General features: G+C 39.2%; 1 protein-coding gene across 3 annotated transcripts; it reads left to right on the top strand.

Annotated features, from left to right (window-relative positions):
- On the top strand, positions 1-21910 carry cchcr1 (coiled-coil alpha-helical rod protein 1). 3 transcript variants are annotated; one of them, XR_008603975.1, is made up of 20 exons: positions 1-362; positions 674-968; positions 1420-1587; positions 1720-1837; positions 2066-2260; positions 2545-2708; positions 2809-2923; positions 3120-3230; positions 4095-4238; positions 4331-4441; positions 4704-4810; positions 4945-5057; positions 5157-5229; positions 5514-5632; positions 5739-5927; positions 7290-7391; positions 7555-7700; positions 7772-7898; positions 8003-8190; positions 21779-21910. XR_008603975.1 is itself a non-coding variant. In XM_023284026.3 (19 exons), the coding sequence occupies exons 1-19, from the start codon at positions 293-295 to the stop codon at positions 8134-8136; spliced, it is 2601 nt and encodes an 866-aa protein (XP_023139794.2). In that variant the 5' UTR covers positions 1-292; the 3' UTR covers positions 8137-9816. The 3 variants fall into 3 exon arrangements, 2 of the variants coding, with proteins under 2 accessions (XP_023139794.2, XP_023139795.2); XM_023284026.3 differs by lacking the exon at positions 21779-21910 and having other exon boundaries at positions 8003-9816; XM_023284027.3 differs by lacking the exon at positions 21779-21910 and having other exon boundaries at positions 7555-7682; positions 8003-9816.
- Positions 21911-26647: the final 4737 nt, after the last annotated feature.

Raw genomic sequence — 26647 nt, forward strand, 5'->3', positions numbered from 1 at the left:
TGCACCGCGCTGTTGCCACTTGAGTTTATAACAATTTCATTTAGTTTAAGTTCATGAACATAGATATATTTCCCGGAATGCTGCTAGTATTTCTATTTTAACCGAAGTGTAGTTTGAACATTAAGTGATGGCAAACAGAAAGTAGCTCAGACTGAGAGCAGCGGAAGTTACCGTTGTAGCTCGTAACTAAGGCAACGAAGACTGACGGGTCTCGCGGGAGAATAAACGCTAAAAAGAACAACTACGAACTGTTTCATGTTAGTGTGTGACTACCTGTAATGTTTTCTTGAACATGGAGAGACTTAACTTGGGAAAAGAAAGGCTCATAGCACCGACCGACTTCACCTCACCAGCGGTTCCAAGTAAGCTGCTTCTTTTAGCCACATTTTTGTTTGACGTTTGCTTGTAACTTCATGTACATGTTGACTAGCTAACTTAGCTTAGCTTTTTATTTAACCTAACACACTTACTTAGCTTGTCTGCATTGAGCTGCTCTTATGTTAACTAAAAAATAACTACAAGTAGAGGCTGTATTCAGTAGGAACGAGTTGTCGTGTTTAACTTTCTTGAAAACTCAGCGTGAGAAACTCAATTACGAGTGTCAAGAACCTCATAAGCACCTAGCTTGACTAGCTAGTCCGTGCACACGTAAATATTATTTTGTGTCATGCAGGGACTTTCCAGGAGGACCTTGTTCCCCCCTCGCATTTTGCATCAAATGTCCAGTCTATTGTAGCACACAGAGGCGTTCAAATCCCTGCGACAACGCCACCCATCTCCTGGGTAAATTCAGGTGCAACATCAGTATCATCAGTCGATCCCGCTCCTGCCAATCCATGGCTGGCCGTCACTCAGGCCCAACAGGAAATCTTGGAACTGAAGAGGGAAAATCAGAGGATCATGATGCTACAAGGAGGCACCATAAGAAGTGGGACTTCTGCAGATCACCTGTCAGACATTAGGGCAAGGTAACTCCACAATATGTTTAATGTGGTCAGAAATACGGCTGGACAGTTTTGGAAAAGTTAACAGACACTTTTTTGCCATAAGTTGTGATTTGTTTTGCAATATTTTTTTTTTTTAAAGAATTCCAGCTCCAGTTTAATATTTACAGTGTAATAGATTTGAAAAGTTGTGGAGCATGACGACGTGAGATAACATAAAATGCATGACAGTCACACAAGGACCACAGCAGCAATTTGTAAAACCATTGACATGACAGTATAAACTCTGGGTCAAACATGGTGCGTGACAAACATCCTAAATTGCAGCCTTTGCGATTTGCTAATTGCATTGCTTCAGATTGTGACTTCAGTTTGAAATCAATTGATTGTCCCGCCCTAGTTGGAAATACTATTATCGTCCGCTCAGTTGGGTGGCATTTTGTACATATTACCAGCTCTTCCTTCTCAAATGCAGATCTATAGAGAGAAGTGAACAGTGGTCTAAATGGGAGTCAGATTGGCGGCTGGAGGCAGGAAACTACAAGGCTGAAGCTGAGAGATTGAAGGGACAGGTAGAGGCCCTGAAGCAGACTGCAGCGAGATACAGGGACGAGATGAGAGAGAAAGACACTTCTCTGAAGAGGTGGGAGATTTACTCATGCTGTTTTTCAGTCGATTCATTTTATGGTTTGGTTCTCGATGTAACTTGATATTTCAGAGGCTAGCAGTAAATCGCTTTGAATGAGCTTAACGTGGCATAACCTTTGTACAACAGACACAGCCATGAGTTGGAAGCAGTGCATGAAGAACTGACAAAGGCTAAGACTGAACTCAGCCAAATCAGAGAGGAGCTCAATCTCAGCAGTGCACAGAAGAAGAAAATAAGCTCACAGGTAATGATGTTTACTGAGAAAACATTTCATTTTGACACTCATGTAGACAAAGATCACCTGAGACTTACTGGCGTCTTGTAACTCATTTTGGCAGTTTGTAGTCTGATGTTTTTTGTACAGTTTTGTGGTCTTAAAGTAACTATTAGTCACCTTTAATTTTAAAAGTTTCACTATGATTAGTTTCACAGATGAAGATTCTTCTATGTTTAATAATACTGTTCTTTGCAGCTTGAAAGACTGAAAGCAGACTCTGGTGAGGAAATTACACAACTGAGGAGAGGTGTGGAGAGGAGCAAAGAGGAATCCCAGGAGCTTGCTTTAAAGGCTGAAATATCCAAGGTGCAGGCTGAAGAGGAGCACAAACAGCAGACACTCAGACTGTTAGAACAACTGGAGAAAATGCAGAAGAAGCAGGACACGGAGGTACAGTATCTGCAAGGAAGTTTAAACCTTTATAAACGTTGTACATACAGATTTGGGTGACCTCCAGTTACGTAAGGCCCTACATTTGAAAACCCATGTCAGCAGACATCCACTATGCTGAAGTATTCCTCACAAGAACACTGAGTAAGGGCAGATTGTCCACTCTGACCTTGCTGAAGAGTGACGCAAGTGAAGTGAAAATGTCTCCTTGGAATCAATAAGGTGTTACATCATTATTTGTGCATGCCGTAAAATTTCCATTGTTTGCCTCTGTTCACTTTCAGCTGCAACGGTTGAATGCATCCCATTGTGCAGAGTTGGATGAAGCAAGAAATACAAACAGGGAACTACAGGACAGACTTCGATCAATGACCTCAGAAGTGCTGCAGCTAAAAAGCAATCTGAAGGAGGCATCTACTGAGAGAGATGAGCTGAAAGAGCATTTAAGGTGCCACATTCAATCTAAAATTGAAGAGAGCTAAGCATCTAAAGCACTTTGTAGTCAGATTCACAGATTTTTTTTTGCGGGGATGTTGTTTATTTTTCAGCCAAATGGGACAAGCTTTTGAGACGCAATCTGCAACACTGCACAGCCTCAGAAATTACATCGGCCAGCTTGCCCCGGAGAAGGGAGAGAAGGAACGATTAAATGAAGTTGTTGAGGTGGAGATGATATAAACAGTATTGATTATAATGAAACTCCTGTAAAGTAATTGTGTGAGGCCATTAAATGTTCTTTTTGCTAGACCAAAGGAAGGGCTGTTACGTAAATAATTAATGTATTTCCAAATGAATGTGTATATTATAGGCACTCACCCCATTGTGTGTAAATTTCATTTTAATCTTGTACATTTTATAGAGACTGAACAAAGAGAAAGCAGTTCTTCAGACGACCGCAGAGCTTCTGACAGTCAGGTTTAACTCTGTAAATGAAATACTTGCCCTCCAAGAAAAAAAAATGGTGAAGAAGGTGAGTGTTTTGTCGTCACATACCAATGATAACATATAACGAACAGTAGCACTGCTTCTCACAGGCCAAACCACTGATGTCTGGTGCAGACCAAGCAGTTATCTATTCTTGTATGATGTTGGCTGTAGGGCCGTAAAGTTTTCAAGTGTAGTCAGATCTCAAAAATATGGGAAAAAATGTGTGAAGAGGGAATTTAACTCATTCTCACACTTACTATGACCATTTTCCAAAGCATATCACATGGGATTTAAGACTGATAATGGAACAGCATAAAACAAGATGGCAAAACTCATTAATTCAGGCGCCTGAGCACTTCACCTGGGGTGCTTTATTTACATGTGTATTTATAGAATGACTCTGCCAGTTCAAACATCCAAACATCCAGCCAGAGTCATGAAGGACTGTTTCCAGTGCAGCAAACTTCCCCACAGAGCGCTGAATGCAACATCACTGAGGCAGTATGGAGTTACATGAGGAGACAGAAGTAACTAAAAGAACTGTGACAAGTTCTCCAAGACACTTTGAATAACCTACCCGCTACCTTGAATAACTGTTCACAACGTGGCTCCGAAAATGTTCTTTTTATTGTCCTCTCTGTGAGGAGAGATTGATAAAAGAAAACTATTCACAGCGTTATATTTGAAAGCTTTACTCTTTGCATTATTCTCGTCCAAAGATTTACTTAAATCTTTGCACAACTCTGTGCTTCTGGAAAGAGAGGGAGAAAACACTCATCATTTTGAAGAGATTTAATTTGGCTTAGAAAACATCAAGGTTAATTTTTAAACCAAAATAATTATTTGTGCTCATATAAAGCATTTGTTTAGCTGTGTGTGTGTACCATATATATGTGTGTTTGAATAGAGCTTGACTGATCCACTTTTGAAGAATGACTCTGAAGGCCTTCAAGTGCTTCAGCTCTGGAGAGAGAAAGTGTTCAAGTTATGCGTCCAACTTCGCTCAAAGGACATCGAGCTAAGACGAGAGAAGGATAAGCTTCTTTCAAAAGTATGAGACCAGTCAGTTGATATACCGTAGTACAATCAAATCCTGCATTTTAAACTGTTTAAAGTGCATTACTGTGTTTATGTGTGTTTCAGGTCAAATCAACAGAGCAGCAGCTCCAGCAGGAGCAGCACAGCGCTAGTGTGCTCCAACACAGCCTACATGACAGGATAGCTGAGCTGGACCTGGAGAGAGTGGAAAAGGAGGTTAGTACCAGAGCAACTCATGTGATTTACGTGGCTGTCTCAAATTTTGATGATGCACAGTAAACTTGGGTCCGCTTAGAGAAGTGACAAACGTTGGTACATTTTTACCAGAGCAGATGATGCTGACTACATGAAACTTTGCTGGGTTCTAAGAGATGTTGAGGTTGTAAGAACAACAGCTGGGGAAAATTTTCTCAAAACTAAGCATCATAGTAAAAACAGTGAGACGCTGTGCTAAATAGAAGTGTGTTTTCCTCCCTAGACATTGAAACTGGACTTGGCAAAGGTTCACAAAGAAAACGCTCATCTAAAGTCACAGACCCAGAGAGCAGAGGGTGAACTTAAAACCTTGACGGAGGCAGTGTATAGGTAAAACAAATTCATTTGAACTTACAAGAAGGTCAAATTTAGTTGGTGAATTAGAGGAATAGAAGTAGAAAGCACTACCACTTGCCAGTGTTTCATCACAGATAATAGTCACACATTTTGGCTGTGCCTTACAGGTTCAATCAGGGATTTGAAAGCAAAGTGGCAGAAGTGGACGCAGCTAAAGCAAAGCTCAACACTTTTGCCCAGAGGTTAACTTTTGCTAAAAGACGAGTGGAGACTATCCAAGGTACGTATAGAGTGGCGATTAATTGGCTGACAGTAGTGCTCGAGTTTGAAGAATGTATATCTTTTAAAGAAAGTATGTCTCTGTGGTTTTGTTTTACAGGTTTGCTCATGAGGAGAGCAGCTCTACAGAAAGTTGAACAAGCCTGTAAACAGGGAGAACAGGCTGCTGGAAGGTGCAGTTTCAGGTTTCAGCATTTTTACAAAACTTAGGTTCGAAATAGGGCTGGTTAATATAGTTGAAGTCAATGTTAGGATATTAATACAGATATTTTTTTTGTATATAGTGTCATATAATATGATAACTGTATGCACTGTCAGGGGATTATAAGTCATGTAAAAAGTCACTTTCAAGCTGTTTGGCATACTGTGTTATACAACATTCAGATGTTTGTCTACCGCTCTGCTTCACTTTCTGTGCGTTTACTTGCTCTGCCATCTTGTTTGTGTTGACCTGCAGCATCAGAAACCTTGAGATGGAACACAGTTTGGTGTGTGAAGAGAGAGACAGACTTACTCAAGAGCTCAAAAGAACCCCAGAGCTCATCGAGAAAGCTCTGGCTAATCTGAAAGAACAATGTGAGACTTGCAGATCACAACACCTATTATGACACATTATGTGTTTATTGTGCATTCCCGATTTGGCAGTGACTGTGTCCCTGTTCACTTTGTACATCCTCCACAGACGAAGGTAAAGCTAGGCGGCAGCAGCAGGAGCTGCAGCAGAGCTTGGTGGAGGTCCAGCAGGCTGTAGCTGACAGAGAGAAGGCTGAGCAGAGCCTGCAGCAGATCCAGGCCCAGCTGGAGGAGAGAAATGTCAACCTGGAGAAACTACGCTGTGAGCTGCTCAGCCAGGAGGAGCAAAGCAAGCAGGGTGAGGCATGAGAAATACCCTTCATCTGCTCATATTCACACTTGTGAACAGTCTGCTAATCATGTGCCGATAGCTTCATCAGACCAGCTAGGGATTTGCTGACATCCTCAGTAGGACTTTGACTCTAATTGTTGGGTGAATCACTGAGTCTCTATATTAATATTTTCCCAGCTGGTTTAAGCATTGAACTTGGTCAGATAGGAAGCTTAGCTTTAACGCTACATTAAAGTCTTAAAATAAATAATCAAGTACTTGTATGTACACTGAAACAGGACACGCTTGTTGTTGTCATTCCTCTGATTCAGGCTGTTGATTTTGTTAGTCGTCACTTACATTGGTGGCCCTTTAGGAATGACTCTTTATCTAATGGCCAGTAGATACTGAAGAACAATTAAAGCAAAAAGAAAAATCTGTTTTAATGTTCATCTCAGCATTCAACTATTTTTTTCAAAGAAATTATGAGTCTTTCCTTTAGCTGATTTTTTTTTTGCCTGCTAGGTGCAGAATGAAGTTGTTAGTTCATCCCAACATTTGTCACCTTATATGTTGGTAACCTTGTTATCCAGCCCTGAGTATGCCTGTTTCATCCAGCAGTTACAGAGCAGCATTACCATTCATTGTCTAGCAATGCAAGTGATTTGTCATATGTAATTGTTGTCATGTTTGTGTTCACTAGTTTACGGAAGTTCAATAGTTTCTCTGCTTTAGCTGTGCTTTGTTGTGCCACCTGGTCCTGAGGGGAAACTTGGCTCTTTCACTCCTAAATGCTCCACTATTTTCACTAAGTAGTAGACAACTTTTGTCTGTCTCCTTTTTGCTGCTCCACTATTTTCACTAAGTAGTAGACAACTTTTGTCTGTCTCCTTTTTGCTGCTGCCCATGTACCAAACAATCTTGTGTTTCAGAGCTGCAAACAGCTGTGGCCTGTGTCTGAAATCAAATTATGCTGTGCAAGCAGAGAGCTTGCACATTGACCACCTCTTTTCTAATCCATTGTCATGTTGTTGGTATTGATTATAGCATTGTGAATGATGGAGACAGCAAATTGACGCGGTTTAGTTTATTTTCCTTTAAATGCCAAGTCTTATTGCTTTACCTCACTGTCTGAAACAAAAAATTGAGAACTGTTTGCCACGAGCGATCATTTAAGAATCAAATAGAAGTGTTTTTCCTCAACCTCTAGGCTCTTGCTACCTTGCTGTGTTGCAGCCTGTTATGCTGTTCATGAAAATTTGCTAACAGGTGCAGTGAAATCCCATATATCCCCTGAGGTACATACAAATGCAACATTAGAGTCACTGTTTCTCATTGTGTGTGAGATCAGTGTGTATTTTGATTTGGTGCAGTTTTGTTCCCTTTCAGCCATGAAGGAAAGACTGTCTGAGATTGAGGACCAGTATGCTGAGAAGCTGAGAGAGATGGCGGTTCAAGTCAATATGGCCAGGAGAGAGCACACCAAAGCAGGTAGAAGGATTAACTCTGTGCTGCCTCAGCCTGCAGCAGCTTAACATAGCGGGATGAAGTAATTTCTTTAATGCAGACTGTGATCTAATATTATTGAAAATGGTTACACAGTATATAGCAGCATGTCCCTGTGGCTTTGATCTGTCTGCATTGTCTCTTGCAGTTATGACTTTGCGGCAGTTCGAGAGAGAGGCTACAAGAAAACAGGATGAGAAGAAAGAAACTCAACATTTTGAGTGTGAAAACATAAAGAAGGATCTCCTCAAAAAACAAATGAAGGAGACAGAGATGGTAAAAAGCTTCCTGCAGGTAAAACTTTTTAAAGCAAAACACAGTTGTGGAAATTTTTGTATCTGTCTTTTGACCTGAATCTGTTCCAGGTCACTGCTGATGAGAGAGGACTGATAAGAGAGTACACAAGAGCTCACAGAACAGCTGCTCCCCGGAAACAAAATTCTTCAGAGAGGAGCTGCTCTGCAGGAGCAAAGGTCCAACTACCTGCAGATGGTAAGAAACGTCTGAACTCTGCATGCGTCAGACACTTTATTTTAAGTCCTAACATTTACGCGAGCTTGACTGATCTGACCAATGGCCTGTCTGTATTCTGTCAGAGAGACTCCTGTGTGTTTTGGAGGAGCTCCATACCCTCAGTGCTGCAGTGGCAAACAGCTCTGAGGACTCTGCGGAGGAGGAGGAGGGACAGAGTGACAGCGTGGGACCATCCACAGGCAGTCTGGACAGCTGATACCTGAGGATGAGTCACTGAAGCTGCTGAACACACCTTGAATTTGTACAAAAGGTGGGCGGTATAGATGCTTAAGGAGCAAAAGAAATACAGCTACAGGAAATTATTTGATAAAGCTAAACCTTGCAAATTCATGCATGTCGCATTACCATAATTGCAGAACAAAGAATAACAACTATCTGGTGTGGGCACAGTATGTGTACATTTAACACCAATATAAATTCTGCATCTGTCTCCAGAATTACTTGTATGTACTGGTACTACTGGAAATACATTGCTGCTTAGTCATCAGTTCATAAGGTACAAAAATATATGAAATCTACACAAACACTTGTCAACTATTGTCAACAAAAGGTTTAAATGTTTACATGAAAGTCCAGAATTTTATCTGCAGGATAATCTAGATTTTAACTGTCTTGCCAGGACTATATACCCTCAATAGTAAGCCTTTGTTCTGCACTTCTTTAAAATTCTGTTTCTCATAAAATTGTTTAAAAAAAGTTTTTAATTAATCCTAAAGCTAAAGCTCACTGTTTTGTGCAATGCATTGTGTTTATAATTTAGTAAGTTTGTTGGAGCAGTGTAGCATGTAATAAAACTAATGCAGCACGTGAGCTTTACACAAAACAGAAGACAGCCATCCTTTAAAGCCTCCCAGATCAGTGATTCCACCCCTAAAACGAATCTCTCTGTATCAAAGTTGCATATTTATTTACTTACTTATTCTGTGAAAATAATCCCTCCATGCTTTAAAATGACGTAGATGTAACTGTACACCACTGCGTCCTTTAGAATGTGCAGATCTATGAAGTCCTTACCTCTATTACCACCCACCCCTCCACTGCTTACTGCAGCTTGAGAACACCAGCTCAAACACTGTGAAACTGCTCTGCACTACATGATGTCAAGTTGTAATATCTGAATAAATCAGCCATACATGTTTTGAAGTGGCAACCAGTTCCCCAGAAGAATTATAATACAGAAAGTCCCAACCTGTAAGTTGACAGGATTGTTTTTTTTAGGTTTGCTACATATGAAACCCTGGACGTCTGAATCCATGTTTTTGAGACTGTTATCAGTACACTTCAGTTTGTTGGCAGAAATGCTCAGTCATTCCAATGACTGCTTTTTTTTTTGCTCATGATTTGCTCCAGCATATGGAAACACCAGAAAAAGAGGGTCAGTTAACTCATTAAGCTGAAATGAACATGCAACCAAAACCTCACTATTAATTATTCCCAGCATGACTTCATATGATGACATCCTAATCATTTTATCAGATTATTTTTCACAGTGGGGAATGTGGGAATCTTCTAATTTTGCAATATAAGTCTTGCAGCTGTGATAAGGCCAACTTTTAAAGTGCTAAATTTGTTACTTTGTGTGAGCAATCCCTTACAATACCTGCAATAAATGCAACTAATATGATAAAATGTCTGTTATGAAAATTGCAGAGCAAATATGTTACGAGATTTGTCAGATTCAGTGTTTTTTTTTTTTTTTTTAATTTTATCCGATAGCATGGAGAAGCCTGCCTGACAAGTACAAACCAGTCATAATACTTGTTCTGCTAATCAGTTATGTTGAAGTTTATGTGATGGTCCAATTTTTTCTTTGTTGTGCAGAGACGTGACATAATTATTTTTTAGCGCACTCCATAATAAAGCATTTTCATTTAAATACTGTTACGTTAAAATTTTTTTACCTGTATTTTGGGAAATAGTAAATCTTTGTCTAAGTTACCACTAGTGCAGTCAAAGCCAATATGAAGAAGAACAACTGGCATCTCTGGTTAGAATGTTTTTTCTTTAGAAACTGAAGTTAGATTAGCATAAAGAATCTTTAAAAATATACAAGTTTCTCAGGTTTATGGAGTCAGCTGAGAATGCTAAATCTGCAAAGCAGGTTTTAATCTGATTTGTGCTTCTGCCATGTGTCTCTTTATATGGACAACTGAGGAGATCCGTAAGATTTTATATTACAAAAAAATCAATATTTTCTATTTGAAGCTCCTTTATAGGGGTCAGTTTTAAAATGACTTTGCACTCGTAGGATTGATGATGATAAACATCATGATGAACCAGATAATTGTGCTATTTGTCATGTTGTCATGAGTTCTAATAAATTTTGCAGCAGTTCCAAGTTTCGAGCCTCTAGGTAAAAACGCCTCACGGAGAACCGAGGGAGAGTGAAAAATACTAATAAAGTCTTGAATTTCTTGCACTATTTTCTAAGACCATCAACAAGAATTTGCAGGGACACAATCTCTGCTGGAGAGGTGATTCATCTTGGCAAGCACAGGATGAACGCATCAAATTAAAGTTTTAAAAAGAGCATTATTGTTTTTTTGCTGAGCAGTCTTGGTTATATTTGATATTATATAGGGCAAGAGAACATTTCAAGTTGTGTGGTATATTATACCTATGATGCAAAAATCACTTGTGTCACTTATGACACAGTGAAGTAATTGTGTCTGAAGTTAAGCTTATGCATCATGATAGATCATTTTTATGTGCTACCAAATTCATAACTCATTTTCCGTTCACTGATTCTTTTTGGAACATTTTAGATCGCATCATGCATTAGTTGGTCAGTTAGTTGCTATTGTCTTTTTAAAAATTGTCTTTGTCTGTGGCAATTGTCAGATAAATTCCACCGTAACAGAAAATGTATGTATGCAGAGGCATTATTCACCTCATCCTGATGGTAAGAATTTATATTCACCAAATAGAGGGTGGCTTTCATGTCATGTTTACTATAATATGAGCAGTTCTTCAACGGTGTTAGCAAATGTATAAGTGGCTCTGCTGCAAGACATGAAATAAAATCTAAACTGTGTTTAGTGCATTTAAAAAACCAGCAGAGGGCGACGTTGTCAAAGACGAGAGCAGCATAAATAATAATGTTTAGTATTTTTGAGCTACACTTCCTAAAGTGCAGTTTCTTCATTGGAATATTATTGAAGGCAGTGAAAGCAATATAAATTCCACAGGTTATATTAGTATTTCTTATCTGCTACTTAAATAGGTAGATGTTTACACATGTAGTGAAAATGATTCTACTGTTTATCAGGACTGATTTATTAAATCACTATCAACAGGACACCAGTCCAGAATCTTTTAATACTGTACAATGTTTCTCAACAAACAAACATTAAGAATTTTGGTGAAAAACTTTCAAAAAGAATACTGCAATATATTTGTCACTTTAATGGGGCAAAATGGATGTTAAGAGCCCAAATAAATACATTTATATGTCTTATGGAGAGAGAGCAGCACAGGAGCCAGACAACACGGTGATTAACTGATGAATAATTTAGCAGACCACTGCAATCCATACAAGAAATGAAATGAATTAGGTACTAAAAACCAATCAATAAGCTCCAGTTGGAATTTATTAACAATTCAGAATTAATGACATGCCAAATAACAGAGTGACTGCCAACTGATTTATATTTACAGTATTCTATTTTCATGTTTGCAGAGATACTACTTCTGACCTTAAAGCTCTCTTGTGACACCTGCTTCACTGCCTGATGTTTTTATTGATAGGTTGCACAGTGCTGCTGTGTGTTTGTGTATGAGCCGTCCTCCCTCTGGTTCTGAGCCTGATACTGTGCTGTCAGAGTGCACCGTGTCAAATCAGAACATCTGCTGTCATTGGCCCTGCCTGTCAGCAAGTGTCTGTGTCAAGGCCCGGTCCTACACTTCTTTTTGTGGTACATATGAATGCCCAAACCTGCAGGTTCTTCCCACTGATTAGGCATTGTGGAGAGACTTTTGCCCTTTCACTGAATCGTGATGATTAATGCTCAAGTCATGACTAATGGCATTATTATTGCTAAACTTTGTATCAAATATTTATGACACAACACACAGAAACTAATGGCTACCTTCAGAGTGGAAAGAGAGTCTGATATTACTCATGACATTGAGAAATGTCTGTAAATGTTAGATCCAAACGACCAGCTTCCAACTGATAGACTATGTTGATGTAATATTTAGGGCACAGATAAAGGGCACTGTATGCAGCTTGTTGCTTTTCTCCATCAGCACTTTCCTTTCTGTGCTCCTCATTCAGCCAACTGTTTTCTCTGCATTGCTAGCTAACCATAGCTAAAGTCAAACTTCACGTCTTAAGTCTTGAGAAAACTTGCAGTTGCACAGCCTGCAATACATCCTGTCACACTTTGCCAAATGTCCCCAAAGTGGAGTCCTCCTGGGGACAGTCCTCATTCAAGTTTGCTACAGCCAGTGACTGGAAAAAGCCACAAAAATCCTTAAAACCAGTCAATTTGTACCACTGTATATTCTCTCAAGGACATTGTAGCCCTTCCTCAAATATGCTATGTAGAACGTCCCAGTAATCTGCCTTTTATTTGCTGTTGCTAATATTTAATAACTTGTAAAATGTGTGCTCTTGAACACTAACTCCAGTTGTTTTTAGATTAGAGGATTACAGGCTACAAAAAATCTCTCTCTCTCTTAGTCCTCTCATGAAGACAGCATTTCGGATTTGATATTAAACCGCATCAAACAAACACGCTTAAGGCGCCGCACTGTGGTTAATCCACTTCCGTAGTCCATATCTTTGCAAAGTTCTTGTAGGCCGCGGGGTCAGAGCAAACTGGAAGCTTCGTCTGTGCTTGATGTGATCCAGTAAGTCAGTGGTGTCGACCACAAGAGCTGCATGCTGCATGAGAGCCCGGCTGATGGTTGTGCAATGCTGTGGCAGGCCATGCTACAGGGTAGAACAGCAGCCACGGAGGAGCAGTGTGAGGAAAGACAGCCAAGTAACCCTATTTATAGATGCAGGCGATGTGGGGCGTTGTTTGGGGGAGCTGCAGCGGACTGAAAATTTCAAATTACAGCCTTATACTGTTTTCCAAAGGCGTAATAACTGAGAATTTGATTATTTTTGCTTTTGTGTCGTTGTGCTGTAGAAGCTACTGACCTCTGGGCTTTGACCAAAATATATCGTCAACTGAAAACACAGTTGCACTGTTAATATTTATCATGAAAAAAACACCCAACTAGAAAAAACTTCACAAAATAACACATTTATTCATACAATAATATCTTACTTAACAGTCCTTATTTTGAGCTGAGAAAACAAGCAATTTGCAACATTTCAGATCAATAAAAAAAGCTTGACAGCGTGAATGTAGAAAAGTGATATTCGGCATATGGTTTCTATTTGAAGCAAGTGGTAAACATGGTGTCACCCATGCATGATAAGTCTCCACCTGTGCCAATCAGGCGCCTTGTTTGGAGCTGTAATTGCAGTTTCCCTTTGGGGTGATCAGTATAATTTGGTGCGCAGCGGTGAGAAGTCGATGGTGTTCACTAGATGCAGGAAAGAACGAACAAATGGAAAGGATACTGTCACCTTTTGTTATTACCGCAGGGCAATAAACGGCTCTCGGCCTGCGTGTGTTTTACCTCCTTCTAGAGATAAAATAGAAAAATAAAGGTGCAATCACTATGCTAAAATTTTGATTAGTGACTCATCTGAAAGCAGCAGCATAGCGCGTCTGTCTGGGTGCAAACACACTCTTCAAATTCAACGTATGTCAAGAGTAACACCTGCCCAGTGAATAGAAATCACAGGTTCTCTCAAACAATAAGCTGCCAAAGTTTCAATCCAGGCCGGGTTACATATGAACTGAGTTGATGCAATAGCCCTTGAAAAGCTGTTGAAATAATGCTTGTTTTCAAATAGATCTCCTCAGTCTAAATAGAAGCATTTATTGTCAGCAACATATTTTACTCTCCTTTCATCAGTCATCACTATCTAACATCTCCATCAGTGATGCCTCCTGTTCACCCTTTCAGTTTAAGCATTTGATATGCCTATGTGTACCTCACTGAATACCTAATAAGCATTTAAAATCCCAAGAGTTCCTTTGTTTCTTTGTGTTTTTATCAGTGTGAAATGTTGGCAGTAACCTGTACTTTCAAAGAATGATTTTCCACGGAATAAGATTCCTTCTACTGGCAGGACTCGCGTAAGCACACTTTTGAGCCATATTCACAATTTATTCTCTGAAAATTCAAATTTAATATTGGACTCAACAGTAAAGTGTTAGATTTTCAAATATCCTGCAGTGTGTGTGGACTGAAGTTTACTCCAGAGTGCCAAAGACAGTGTGAGCCAGTGGAAAGTCAGCCAAAGGGCAGAAAATCCAATGTTAGCATTGTCCTTCAAAACATCTGCTGTTGAGACTTCATCAGACAGATAAAGAGGCACGGATGTTTGAGAAAACAGAACGTGGATAAGTGAAATTGCCAGGCTAATTTGTTTTGTTCTCTGAGCGCTTTGCCTGTGGGATATTCAGTGAAAGATGTGGGAATCTTTAATCAAATTTCCATTAATATTCGTCTGTGCTGCTGCACCTTAACTCCCTCTGGTTACCAACATGCTGTTCAAATGAGGCTTCCTAATTACCCGATTTTTAGACTTTCCTTTCATCATTTTCTTCATTTGTGAGCAACCTATTCCATAAAATACCATTTTGATTCACTTGCTGCTTTTTCTTCCAAGGGCACTTTGTTTAAAGGGATTGCAATGTGACAGTTTAATTACATATTTAATATAGTAATGGACAAGCAGACTTTTCTCCCCAGAGGAATAGACTCTTTTCAATTATATAATATCACAATTTTTCATCATGCCAAGACAAAAAGGAACAGTGGTACACTAAAGCAATTCAGTCATCTGCAAACATTAAATACCTTTAAGTTTTTGATTAGAAGAAATGAGTGTCATGATTACAAAACACTATGATTCATTCTCCACAGAACAACAAATCTGCTAATGCTTGTGCTAGTAATAAAGCAAGAGGACACACACTTACTGGCAACTTTATTAGTTACAACTGTTCAACTTCTCGTTAAAGCAGATTTCTAATCAGATAATCATTTTACAGGAAACTTGATTCCTTTAGACATTAAGAAGAGGATCTGCTGAAGTTCAAACCAAGCATCAGAAGACAGCAAAAAAAAAAAAAAAAGATTTAAAATCCCTCTGATTGCTGATTTACTTGTCTCAAAGTTACATTTTTTGACGGTTATCTACACAACATGTCAAGTTAGAATAAGTTAGATTGTGTTTTTTAGCAATTATATTTATAAATGAATACAGAAATCACATTTAAATACACGCTTAGTTCTGAATGTATACATTTTCTACACAACATGAGCTGTAATTGCAGTGTGTATTTAGTGAGTGGGGCAGTAGATGTTTAGGATTTTGCCCCGGTCTTCATTTCAGATGTGCTCAAGCTTAGTGAAATGGGTGTCATCAGTGATAATATCTCCGAAATCCTCCTGGGTTTTCACTGAAAGTCATTTAAGGTCTTTAGTCGTGTTCTCATTCTTGCTTATGCATTTGTCACATCCTGTTTAGATTATTTTGATGTGCTTTGCATAACACAGTCATCCTGCAATCATCTCAAGTTTGAAATTCAGCTAATAGGCTCCTAAAAGGCTCATCACTAAGGCTCATGTTTGTCCTGTTTAGGTAATCTAGCACTTTCTCACAGCTTGGGATTGGTTTAAAAATCCTGTTGGGGTGGTTTGGGCACATGCAGACTAAATCCTGAGTTTGAATCCTGGCTGGGTACCATCTGCTGCATACAATTTCACTGCTCTGTTTCCTGCACTCGTCTTTCTCTCCACTGTCCCGGTTACGTTAAAGCCAAAAACACCCAAGGATAAATCTTTAAAAAAATATAAGACATTAAAAAGTATTTTAAACACTTCTAAGTCCTGCTATGGCAGAGCTCCAACCCACATTCCCCTGAATGTATAGAATATATAATTATACTAATTTACAGTTTAAAGTTAAGCTTCAACACCCAGCACTGCAGCAGAGTTAAATTTATGTGGGTTGAATACTTTATGAAGGCGTATACACATTTTGCAGTTCATTTACCGTATTTAACTTAACTATATGACTGAGCAGTAGTGCGCACAGGTTGGTAATTATCTATGCAGTAAATGTGCCAGGTGTTCTATACACACTTTAGCTTTTTCATCGGGCTCATAAACACCGTGATTAACACCGTGTGTCCAGCATTTAGTAAATTATGCTTCCTGTGCGAATACTTTGTACACCAAATTTATTCCAGTCACAAAATCAACTGTTTGCTGCAGGTTTGAAAGTGCTGTGGTGAGCGGAATACAGAAGTTACATGCTCTGAGTGTCTTAATTTAACTGGTGTGTTTTCCATAAACTGTTTCTTTATCGATGGTAAAATTGTTGCTGTTGGTCAGCCCACATCTTTGGTCTAGAGTGAAATGCGCCAGCAACTCTTGGATGATTTGCCGTCAATTTTCATTCAGCTCTGACCTGACATTTTCTTTATCACCACCGTGATGTTCAACTTTGCGGCTTTGAGTGAAATGCCTCCAATATTCCGCTGGATGGATCACCCCCCTCGAGGGTGAAGTGTAATGAATGAATCGGGTCCACTGACTTTTCATCTAGTGCCATCATACAGATCAGTTTGTACTTACTCGAATACCTACAGCAATGACATTTCCATTAACCTCAGTCATACTGGGTGTTTGGCGCTGATTAGCAATGTTTGCATGCTAACTTATGTAGAGCATTATACTGGCCTAACATCTGCATTGTTACTGTACGCTTCTTAGCATTTACCTTAAAGCATTGCAGTGTCTCCTCAAAAATTCACAAAGCTGCTGCAAATGCCACATACCTTCACAGTCATTTTGGTATTCATAGCTGGTATTCAAATATATTGCAATCTGAAGTGTAGGGTAGCATGGGGAGGACAAAAGATCACACTGGCAAAAATGGGCTATAAAATTGGGAAGCCATTAATTTGCAGCCTCCAACAGAAAATATGAGACCGATGAGGAAAACATTCCATTCCTAGTATACTAATATGTAGCTGTGGGTATCACCTTACCAGTTTAATCTGATCCATTACACCAGAACTCTAAACTTGAGTTGACAAAGTTAACAACAAATACACAAGGTTTTCTTAAAATGTCTCCAACAAGAATATTTCCAATCACAGCTCAACAATTATCAGTGAAAACAAACTAAATATCTGTACTTCCTTCAGTATTTTTCTGAATTATTTTTTATTTTGTCACATATACTCACTGAAGACGTGAAAGAGTTGCTTTGGAGGCTGGAACACGAAATGGCATCCACAAGCAAGTGCCATTTGGTGGCTTTTAAAACTTAATATCTTTTTAACACGTTTTTTAACCCTCTGATTGCAAGCAGTTTGTGGGTGTTTTTGGCTGCAGTCATAATTTTACCCACTGTGGACACACAATATACAACATTTTTCCAAATGCCCACAGGTGTTGCCTATACTAGGTAAACTTTACAGCCTTTACAAACTAGGCATTTTTCACCGTAGTCTCCATATCTAGATCGATCTTTCATCATGCTGAATGTATTTTCCCTGTACTTGCTGACAGTTTGCTCCACTGTACATTTTTTCAGCCATTCTGCAATTATTTTATTGATCAAATATGTCTTGTTTTGCTTTCAGTATCTCCTCTTTGTTTCCATACTTGTCTCCTCTGCTCTGTGTAAACACAGCCTGTAGTTCAGCTGCAGGCTATATATTAAAGAAGTCTGAATTTTTCTTATGTGACTGTTAGTCGCAGCTGAGTCACTCAAGGCTTCTTGGCTACAGGCAGGAAAGCAGAATTTTTTCTTTTTTACAGGATCTGGTGCAAACCATTTCTTTTTGGTAATATAGAACACAGTGATTTCAATGAAATATCACAATTTTAAACTTAGATTTGGTTAATTTTCCTAATGGAACCACTTGTCACATATGATTCATAGGAGTACCATCTGAAGGTCGAAAATCTGACAACTGTCCCTTTAATACAATTTCTGCCTGTGCTATATGCTGTCATTTTCGTATTTTTATACATTTTTAAAAAAAACTAGCATGTCTTTTAGGGGTCATAAGATAAATAAAATAAACAAACCTAACCTCTTAGGAGCAATGTAATTCTGCCATTAGCCACTAATATTGAAAGTGTAAATGAAAACGAAAACAAAATGGTTTATAGTACATTCATTTTTTTCATTTTCTTTTTTTTTTTTTAGAAACTGGGAGTACATTAATTTATGTCATTTTACAATGTAGCAGAGTAGGAAAATAAATGATTTAGGCACACAAATAAGACACTTTGATATAAATGAATTATTAAAAGGCACAGTTAGTGAAATACTAAAAACAATAATTAGAGCATTTAAGTTTTAAAACAAACAAATCAACTGAAATGAGAGCAACTGGAAGTAAAATAAAATGAAATTTTTAAAAAAATTGCCCAAAGAATGAAAATAAATCAAGCTTCAGGTTATTCTGCAAGTTATTCCAGGTTCTCTACAGATTGTAATGTCCACCTTTCTACACAAATTGTTTGTAGTTGTAGTCAGAGTGAAAGCCAATGCTGTGAAAATAACCACAGGATAGAAGATACAGATGATGATGTACATCTTTGGACATGTGGCCCTTCTTTTAACACCAGCTGTGAGCTGACATCTAGTAAAGAAAAAAGGAAAAAACATATGTAATAGATATATCAAACTATGCACAATACTTCTAATTGATTACAATTATGTTTGTTTTTGCTCATAAACAGTTATTTTTGTGTGAAACATAAATCTTTGTATAATCAGAGCTGCTTCAAATGATATAACTTGCAAAATTAAAATGTACCATTTAACAAGATTTGAATGGCCAAGATCTAATCTCCAAGTGAAGAGCAATGAAATTACAGCCTGTGTCATAAGATGTGCCATTGTGGAAGGCCCAGAGCACTCACTGTGGCTGAAATCCTAAGTTTAGCCATAAATACACTCGTACGGGCATTTTACAAGAAGCCTTAGAAGAAAGAAGCCTGAAAGGTTTTATCATGGAATTTTATGGCACTGAGTGGGCTCTTTTTCTCTGCTGACCTTTCTGGAGAGCCTCAGCCCACTTACTGCCGTCCTGACCTTGGGTGCCATAACACAAAGTACAATATCATCATTTCATCTCAAGACTTTTAGGGGCATTACTTTTATTGTTTAGTTACACGTAAAAACTCTCTCGGGAGCCGCTGGCGGGAAGACGGAGATGCTACAGCCTGTTCAGGGTTTTGATTTTTCCATGTGTGTTATTAATCTCAGTTAATCCGCTGTACAACATCCCCTCAGGTTTACTCTTTGTGTACAATGCTGGCTAAATGCAAATTGTGATTGTGAAGCCAAACATGCCTAGTTTGATCAGCTAAGCATCCTGAAAAGCCACTTGATTCTTTAAGAAATAACAAGACACGCAATCAAGTATTTGGTTGCTGTTTGCAGCTGTAGTTTTAATCTTTAATTATCTGTAGCCCCTCATTTATGTTATCTGCCTGAGAAAAATGAGGCAGTGTGTGCATAAAATCACCTCTGCCTTATACTTTTCAATTCTATCAGGTGGCTTTGGCCCTAATGTCATCTTAAATGTGGCATGCAGAGTCGTGCATGAAGCTGCAAAGTTCCACATCCAATTTCGCGCGTTCCAGCTGTGAGTAATGATGCTAAAAAAGAGACATTGACTAAATAGGCAAGTGAAGATATAGTGGTAAACAAAAAGAGCAGCTTCGCTCTATGCCTGAAAAACGCTTTAGAAATAATGTGCAAACAAAGCTTATATCAAACCTTTCTTTAGTCAAATTATGGTTATGGAAGAACATCACCTATTTATAAATATGTTGTTTTAGAGATTTCAAAGTACAAAAGTGATATTTATGTCCAGATCTGTTTGACACTTATTCAGATTGAATTTTAAAGAATAATTGCTAAGTCAGTGGGCTTTTTGATGACTTAATTACTGTGTTTAGCTGATGTGTCTGAATGTAACTGCGTGCCCTAAGCCAACGGTGCTACTTTTAACACTGGATATGCCTGTATTTAGGCCACTTCTCTCCCTCAGGCTTACAACTTGTGTGCATAATTCTGTGGGTTATAACAAGCACTTGCTATATATAAAACAAGGTTATGTTCACAGACGGATAGACTGGTATTGACAAGCGATTGAACGTGTTTGCTCTGTGACATCTGTGGTTGGATTTGCATTGCACAGCAGACATATTATTCTACTTTACAACCAATCTACGGTGACTGAAAACAGTGTGTCTCACTTAGTTGCAGAGGTTCACGGTTTATTATCACATTGCCCAGCTCAGAATGGGCCTTTGGGGGGTGACTATGCACAACAGTAATAGGAGCAGTCTGTATACAGTAAAGGCAATGAGTCTGTGTTACCTTATTTGACAGGAGTCTATGCATTTTCCTGGTGTTTACCTCTAGTATGCTCAAGCAAATGAAACCCCAATTAACAACATTCTGCTATTATTATTTTTTTACGCTTAAATCTCTTTTGGACAGTGCCAAAAATTCCTCTACACAGGAAAAACTCTGCCCATGTCAGCCTCTTGAAGCATCGCCAGAACAACACCATGCCATTAATTGCAGCCTCCATATGGTCGGCACTTCATAAATGTCATTTTTGCTTAAACTCCATAGGAAATTCTGGAAAGGGCTGCTGACATTTACACTCAATTATGTCTCGCTGAAGAGGTTGTGTCTCTGACAGAGAGCGAGGGACTCCCTGAGTAGATCTCATTTGCTTCGGTAGAAAGTGGGAGGCATGCCCAAGGTGTGCTGAAGAGGCAGCACGATGATAACCTGAAAGCTCACCTAAATACTTACCCTCATTGAAATGCTGTCAGATATTTTCACCGGAACTCCCAGGGAACTGTCTGTAAAACTGAAGGATCAGTGTACAGCTGTGGAGGCTGCAAAATCACACTGGCATGAAATGTACCATCAAACCAGCTCATTAAAACTCAGATAGGAAGGTGTAGTGGAAATGGGAAAAGTTTCATCTTTATTGCAGTGGCATTTTTTGTGACGAATGTGCCGCAGTAGTAGAAATTTCTTCTTTCATATCACTTCACATAGACGGTTTCTCCTGCTAAGATGTGTTAAAAACTATCAAAATTACAGGAGGGGAGAAGGTGGTTAGACAAAAGGGAGAATATTTTCATTTTTCTTCAGCCTGAAGAGAGGACAGGCAGTATGAAATGTTTAGTTGGTTTTATTTTGGCCTAATTTAAAGCCATCCTTTGAAATATAGTTCATAGTTACGCTAAAAAGACAGCGTTAACTTGTGCGATGGTTTACATAAGTGCCCCTTTTCATATATTGAAGAAAAATAGGTCTCTCTGTCAGACTTTTAATAACGTCCATGTTTCCACTACAGGAACTTCCTGGCCTATTTAGAGCGTAAACTGCCCCTGTTGAACATCTTTCTGGTTGATTTTCTGTTGATAAGACACTGGATTAGGTACTACTGAGTGGCCCTGGAAAAAACTGCTGTATGGAGCTTGTCACAACATCCATCCATCCATTGTCTATGCACATCTTTGTCCTCTGTAGGGTTGTGGAGGGGCTGGAGTCTATCCCAGCTGACTTAGGGTGAAGGCAGGGGACACCCTGGATAGGTCACCAGTCTATCACAGGGCTACATATAGAGACAAACAAGCACATTCACACCTACGGACAATTTAGAATCACCAATTAACCTCAGTATGTCTTTGGACTGTAGGAGGAAGCTGGAACACCCGGTGAGAACCCATGCAGGCATAGGGAGAACATGCAAACTCCACACAGAAGGATCCCAGGCCCAGATTCAAACCCAGGACCTTCCAGCTGTGAGGCAACAGTGCTTCAGAGACAAAAGTGAGCACCATTTTCCTGCCATCTCTATGTCCTTCTCTTGTACCATCGCTATCCATAATTGAAAATTTGCCATATTAATTTGCCTAACACAACAAATCCTCAATTGTATTCTATTTCCTACATGCTCATAGAACTGGAGTTATGTCCAGCAACTAGTATTTGTTGTTTCTCAAAACTGTCAGATCCTACACTGCAAAGGAAAGAGAAAGTCTGAAATGGCCAATTACTTCTTTACTCCTGCAGTGGAAGGCTGCATGTTTTTGATCCATGTTTGTAGTTAGGTTTAAATATGTTATCCAGTTTAACAATTTATAAAAGTTTCACACTGTTGTATTTTTTGACATGTTGTAGTGATGATGTTGTGTGAAAGGCTCATATAAGACACTCTGCAACTTGTAATAACCCCAGGGACGACATTACTTTCTACAGTTTTTAGGTGCTTTGGATGAAGACACACCTAAAAACGATCATTTGTTGTATGGAGAACTTAAGCATTGTCAAGCTGCACATTGCGCCACACTTTTGTGCTCATCAGTTGTTGTATGTGCAGGTTTTGCCGGATTTTCTTTTAATCAATCCGAGTTTATGCTTAAGTGGACTGAACTAATTGCATCATTTTTCAAGTGGCAGCGAACGCAAATCTGCAAATGACAAACAGCGGTGTATTCCGAAAGGTCACGCCATCCAGACAGTATGTTTGTTCATGAAAGAGAACTTCATTATAGTGCCGTTGTTCTCGCCGTGTGATGTGAAAGATTATAGTTCTATGCCAAGCATTAAATCACATCCAGATCAATAAGCACGGACACTGGTGCCTCTTTGCCTGTGCTGGTTTTGCAGCAATCTAAATAGCAAGCTCTAATGATTTCTACTCAGCGTACACACACACACACACACACACACACACACACACACACACACACACACACATATACTGATGCACATATATATATACATAATACACACATGGACTTGTTCCAACAAATCACGCTAATAATCTGTATTGCATTGCTCAGCTATTCTAAAGGAATGTAACCGTTGCCCACAGTGAGTAAGCAATACTGGAGTGAATAAAGCAATTGAACTTTAATGTCTTTATATAGATAAATGATTAAACAGAATGAAGTTCAGGCAGAAGAGTAGACTGAGCTCAGTAGTTGCATTCCGTAGTGTACTGCAGCGTGCGGTCCAGACCGTGTTTTAAAGCAGATACTACAGTATAATAATAATAAAAACAAAAACAGAACTACAAAATAAAAGTACTGAAACCCAAAAACTGAAAATCACCTGTAAATCTAAAAGACAGCTGTTTAGATGTTTACTCTGGCGGTGTTGTTTGGTAAAACCCTGGGTGCTGCATTTAGCCCAGGCTGCAGACATTGCAGACTATTGATTTTGATGGGTGTAAATAGAGCTGTGGTAGCTCTAAATGAGAAGCAGTTAAAAAAAAAAAAAAAGCCAAAGGAATAACATCGACTTAGTGAAGTTTACTCCAAATCAAGTACAACTGCTTTAGTAGAACAGCAGCTTTCAATACTGGAGCAGATTAGCTGCAGGTTTGTTGATGTTGTTAGATTTTGAGGCCTGAGATTACCTGACTATCAACATGTGAAGTGATGGAGACGACTGCACGCTGCTCTGACGGTGCTGTGAAACTGCTCCACTTTGTTCAGGATCCCCATTCCTGTCATGCGACTCTGATGCCGAGGGAGAGAATAACCCCTTTGTCATGCTGATGGTGTGGTAATTGGATGGACTGTGTTAAACCACAAACATGCTGGGTCTCTGCAAGCTCAAAGATTTGTCTGCACTGATCCTTTCCTTGTTAATATTCTGCTGTTTGTGTGAGATACAGGCAGTTTAAAGGACGAAAAGCTAAGTGTATGACATTTAATAATGATGCAAACTTCAGGCATCTTATCATATTTAGTATTCTGTGAGTCAGAGTCCTTCTAGGTAGTGCAGTACTTTCTTTAGACTATCAAATGGAGCCTTTACACACCATAGTGTATGTGTAATGTGCACTCAGATATACATTGTTAATATGCTGATAGGTGTTTTCTGTCGTGACTGACATTAAATGCTAAATGACCAAAAATTTCCTCACCGTCACTCCTTGTAGTTCTGGAAACAAAACTGATCATTTCATGTCTGGTTTCACTCCATTAGCCGCCAAAGTTAAACAGGAGGCCTGAAATCCCAGAGTGGTTTTCGATTCATGTCTCTCTTTTAATGCTCAGGTGACAAAGGTCATGCAGTCTTGTTTCATTCAGCTTAGACTGATCTCTAAGATCAGATCCTCTCTTTCGTTTTCAGGTTTAGAAAAGGTCATTCATGCATTCATCCCCTCCAGACGCAATCACTGCAACACACTTTACTCTGGTATCAGTAAGAGAAACAGTCGCAGTCTTCAGTTAATCCAAAAATACTGCTGCTCGACTTTTAACTCGTTCCAGCAGAAGCGACCACATTACTCCGATTCTTTCTGGACTTCAGTTAGTTTAAGGATTGATTTTTAAGGCTTGTTTTTAAAGCCGCATACAGCCAAGAGCCATCTTATATTTGTGATCTCTCAGCCTGATCGCTGTTTGAGATCTTCTTACAGGAACCTTCAGACTGTTCCTGAATCTTATCACTAGAAGTGATCCAGTCTTCATGCCCTAAAGCTATTGAATGGAGAGAAACTCAGTCAGTGTCTTCTTGTACAACACTGCTAAAAAAAAACTGTCCTCGGGTGTTGTGTTCTTTAAATTTTATGCATTGTAGTTATTTCATTTTGGTTCTCTTAGGTAGTTAGTGTTTTATTTTAATGTCTACCTTTTTAAGCACTTTGAAGCTATGTTTTACAAAGGTACTGAATAAATAATAATTATTATTATTGATATTAGTGGCTTGAACAAAGAAACTCTTCAGACATCTATTTTATGTAACAGGCCTTCATCAGGCAAATGGTTCTCACAAAGAGAAGCTATAAGATGAGAAATCTTAAATAGAGTGACTGCAGGTCTGAATGTATTTCATCCACATTTCTAACATGTTACAGGAAAAGCTTGAAAACCCAACATCATTTTAGAGAGTTAGCAAACCAAAACTCAATATAATAGCAATCATCAATGTACCTTCAAATTGTTCACATTTAACATGTAGATTACTATAAAATTGAGTCTTAAAATAAATCTTCCAAGAGTTACACTATAATCCCAAGCAATACAGATTCAGGAATGATTATTAAACCATTGTTTTCTGCATCTTCCTTTACTATTCTTTGTGAAGTCAAACTGCATTTTTCCCCTTTAGATTGTAATAGATGCTATTTTGCAGATTCCAAGCAGATTAACAGAGACTCTTTCACTGAATCTGTGTGAAGAAAAAGATGCCTTCTTGTTGTCTTGCATAAATTTTCTTCAGGCATTGTTGAGCGATAATATAGTTTGAATCATCTGTTGACGTTACATATACAACCTAATGGCGAGTCCAAAAATTATTCTGTCCATCTTGTGTGAAATTTGGATTTATTTGCAGCTCCAGTATTTCAGATTTTTAACACAACTCACTGCATTAAGTATTACCATAAGATTCTTTTTCATGTTTTTTAGAAGATGCTGCAATTAATTAACCACCTCGATAAAATTCCAACGACATTGTCAGTGGTGAAAGCCTGTAAGAAGAAAACAGCAGGCGGTCTAGTAATTATTTCCAAAGCTGTATAAACAGCCCTAAAAATCTTGCAGGTTGCATTTGTAGGTGAATCTGTTGCTAAATGGGGGAAAATACAGTTACTTTGTGTAGAACTCTGTTCGAAAACAACATTAGTGGGATAATTAACCCTAATCCTCTATAATGAATTCAGAACATTGATGATTTGGGAAATTTTCAGCAGAGAAGATAAAAAATATTTCACACCAGGTTTCATCAGAAAGAACCCACATTTTGACCACCTCCCACAAATCTGGTTGTTGCTTCTGGACCTCCTGCCTCAACTATTCATGTTGCCAAGAGGGGGGGGAAAAAGAGTGTGAATCCGAATGACTAGCAGAAGTAAGTCAATTAGGGTTCTAATATATAGCATTAGGTAGGCCACTTGGCAGCCAGTGATTAAACAGTGATAAATCAGCGCATTAGCAACCAGTTACAGTTTGTGCACTCAGACACCTGCGAGGGACAGACTGGGCTTATGCTGCTATTGTGCAGGACTGCTGCTGCTGCTGCTGCTGCTGCTGCTGCTGCTGCATTAGTGGCTCCCATACACGTGAACACAACAGACTGGACGGACAGACACACAGCATCCTTACACACAGTGAACACGAACACACCAGCAGTATCTCCTGTTGGTCCACACTGAATCCATGCTGCTGCTCTGCCTTTGCACCACACACACACACACACACACACACACACACACACACACACACACACACACACACACACACACACACTACACCCAGTAGAGACTGCACCGCCTCACACACACACCAACTCTGCAGTGACGTGAGGAGGAAGACGGGAGGCTGCTCTTATTATAATTCAACGTCAGACCAAGTTTGATAAACGCCCCCCCTTCACTCCCTCCCTCCCCTCCATCCCTCCCTCCCTCCCTCCTCCTTCCCTCTTTCACTCTCTCTGGCCCATTTCAATGGTCTTTATCCACCAAAAGGAGCTCCGCTTTCCCTCTCCTCCTCCTCCTCCTCCTCTGCCTCCTCCACCACCATCTTTGAGATAAAACACAGGCTTTAGG

Source organism: Amphiprion ocellaris, chromosome 14, assembly GCF_022539595.1.
Source record: "Amphiprion ocellaris isolate individual 3 ecotype Okinawa chromosome 14, ASM2253959v1, whole genome shotgun sequence".
NCBI classification, from domain to species: domain Eukaryota; kingdom Metazoa; phylum Chordata; class Actinopteri; family Pomacentridae; genus Amphiprion; species Amphiprion ocellaris.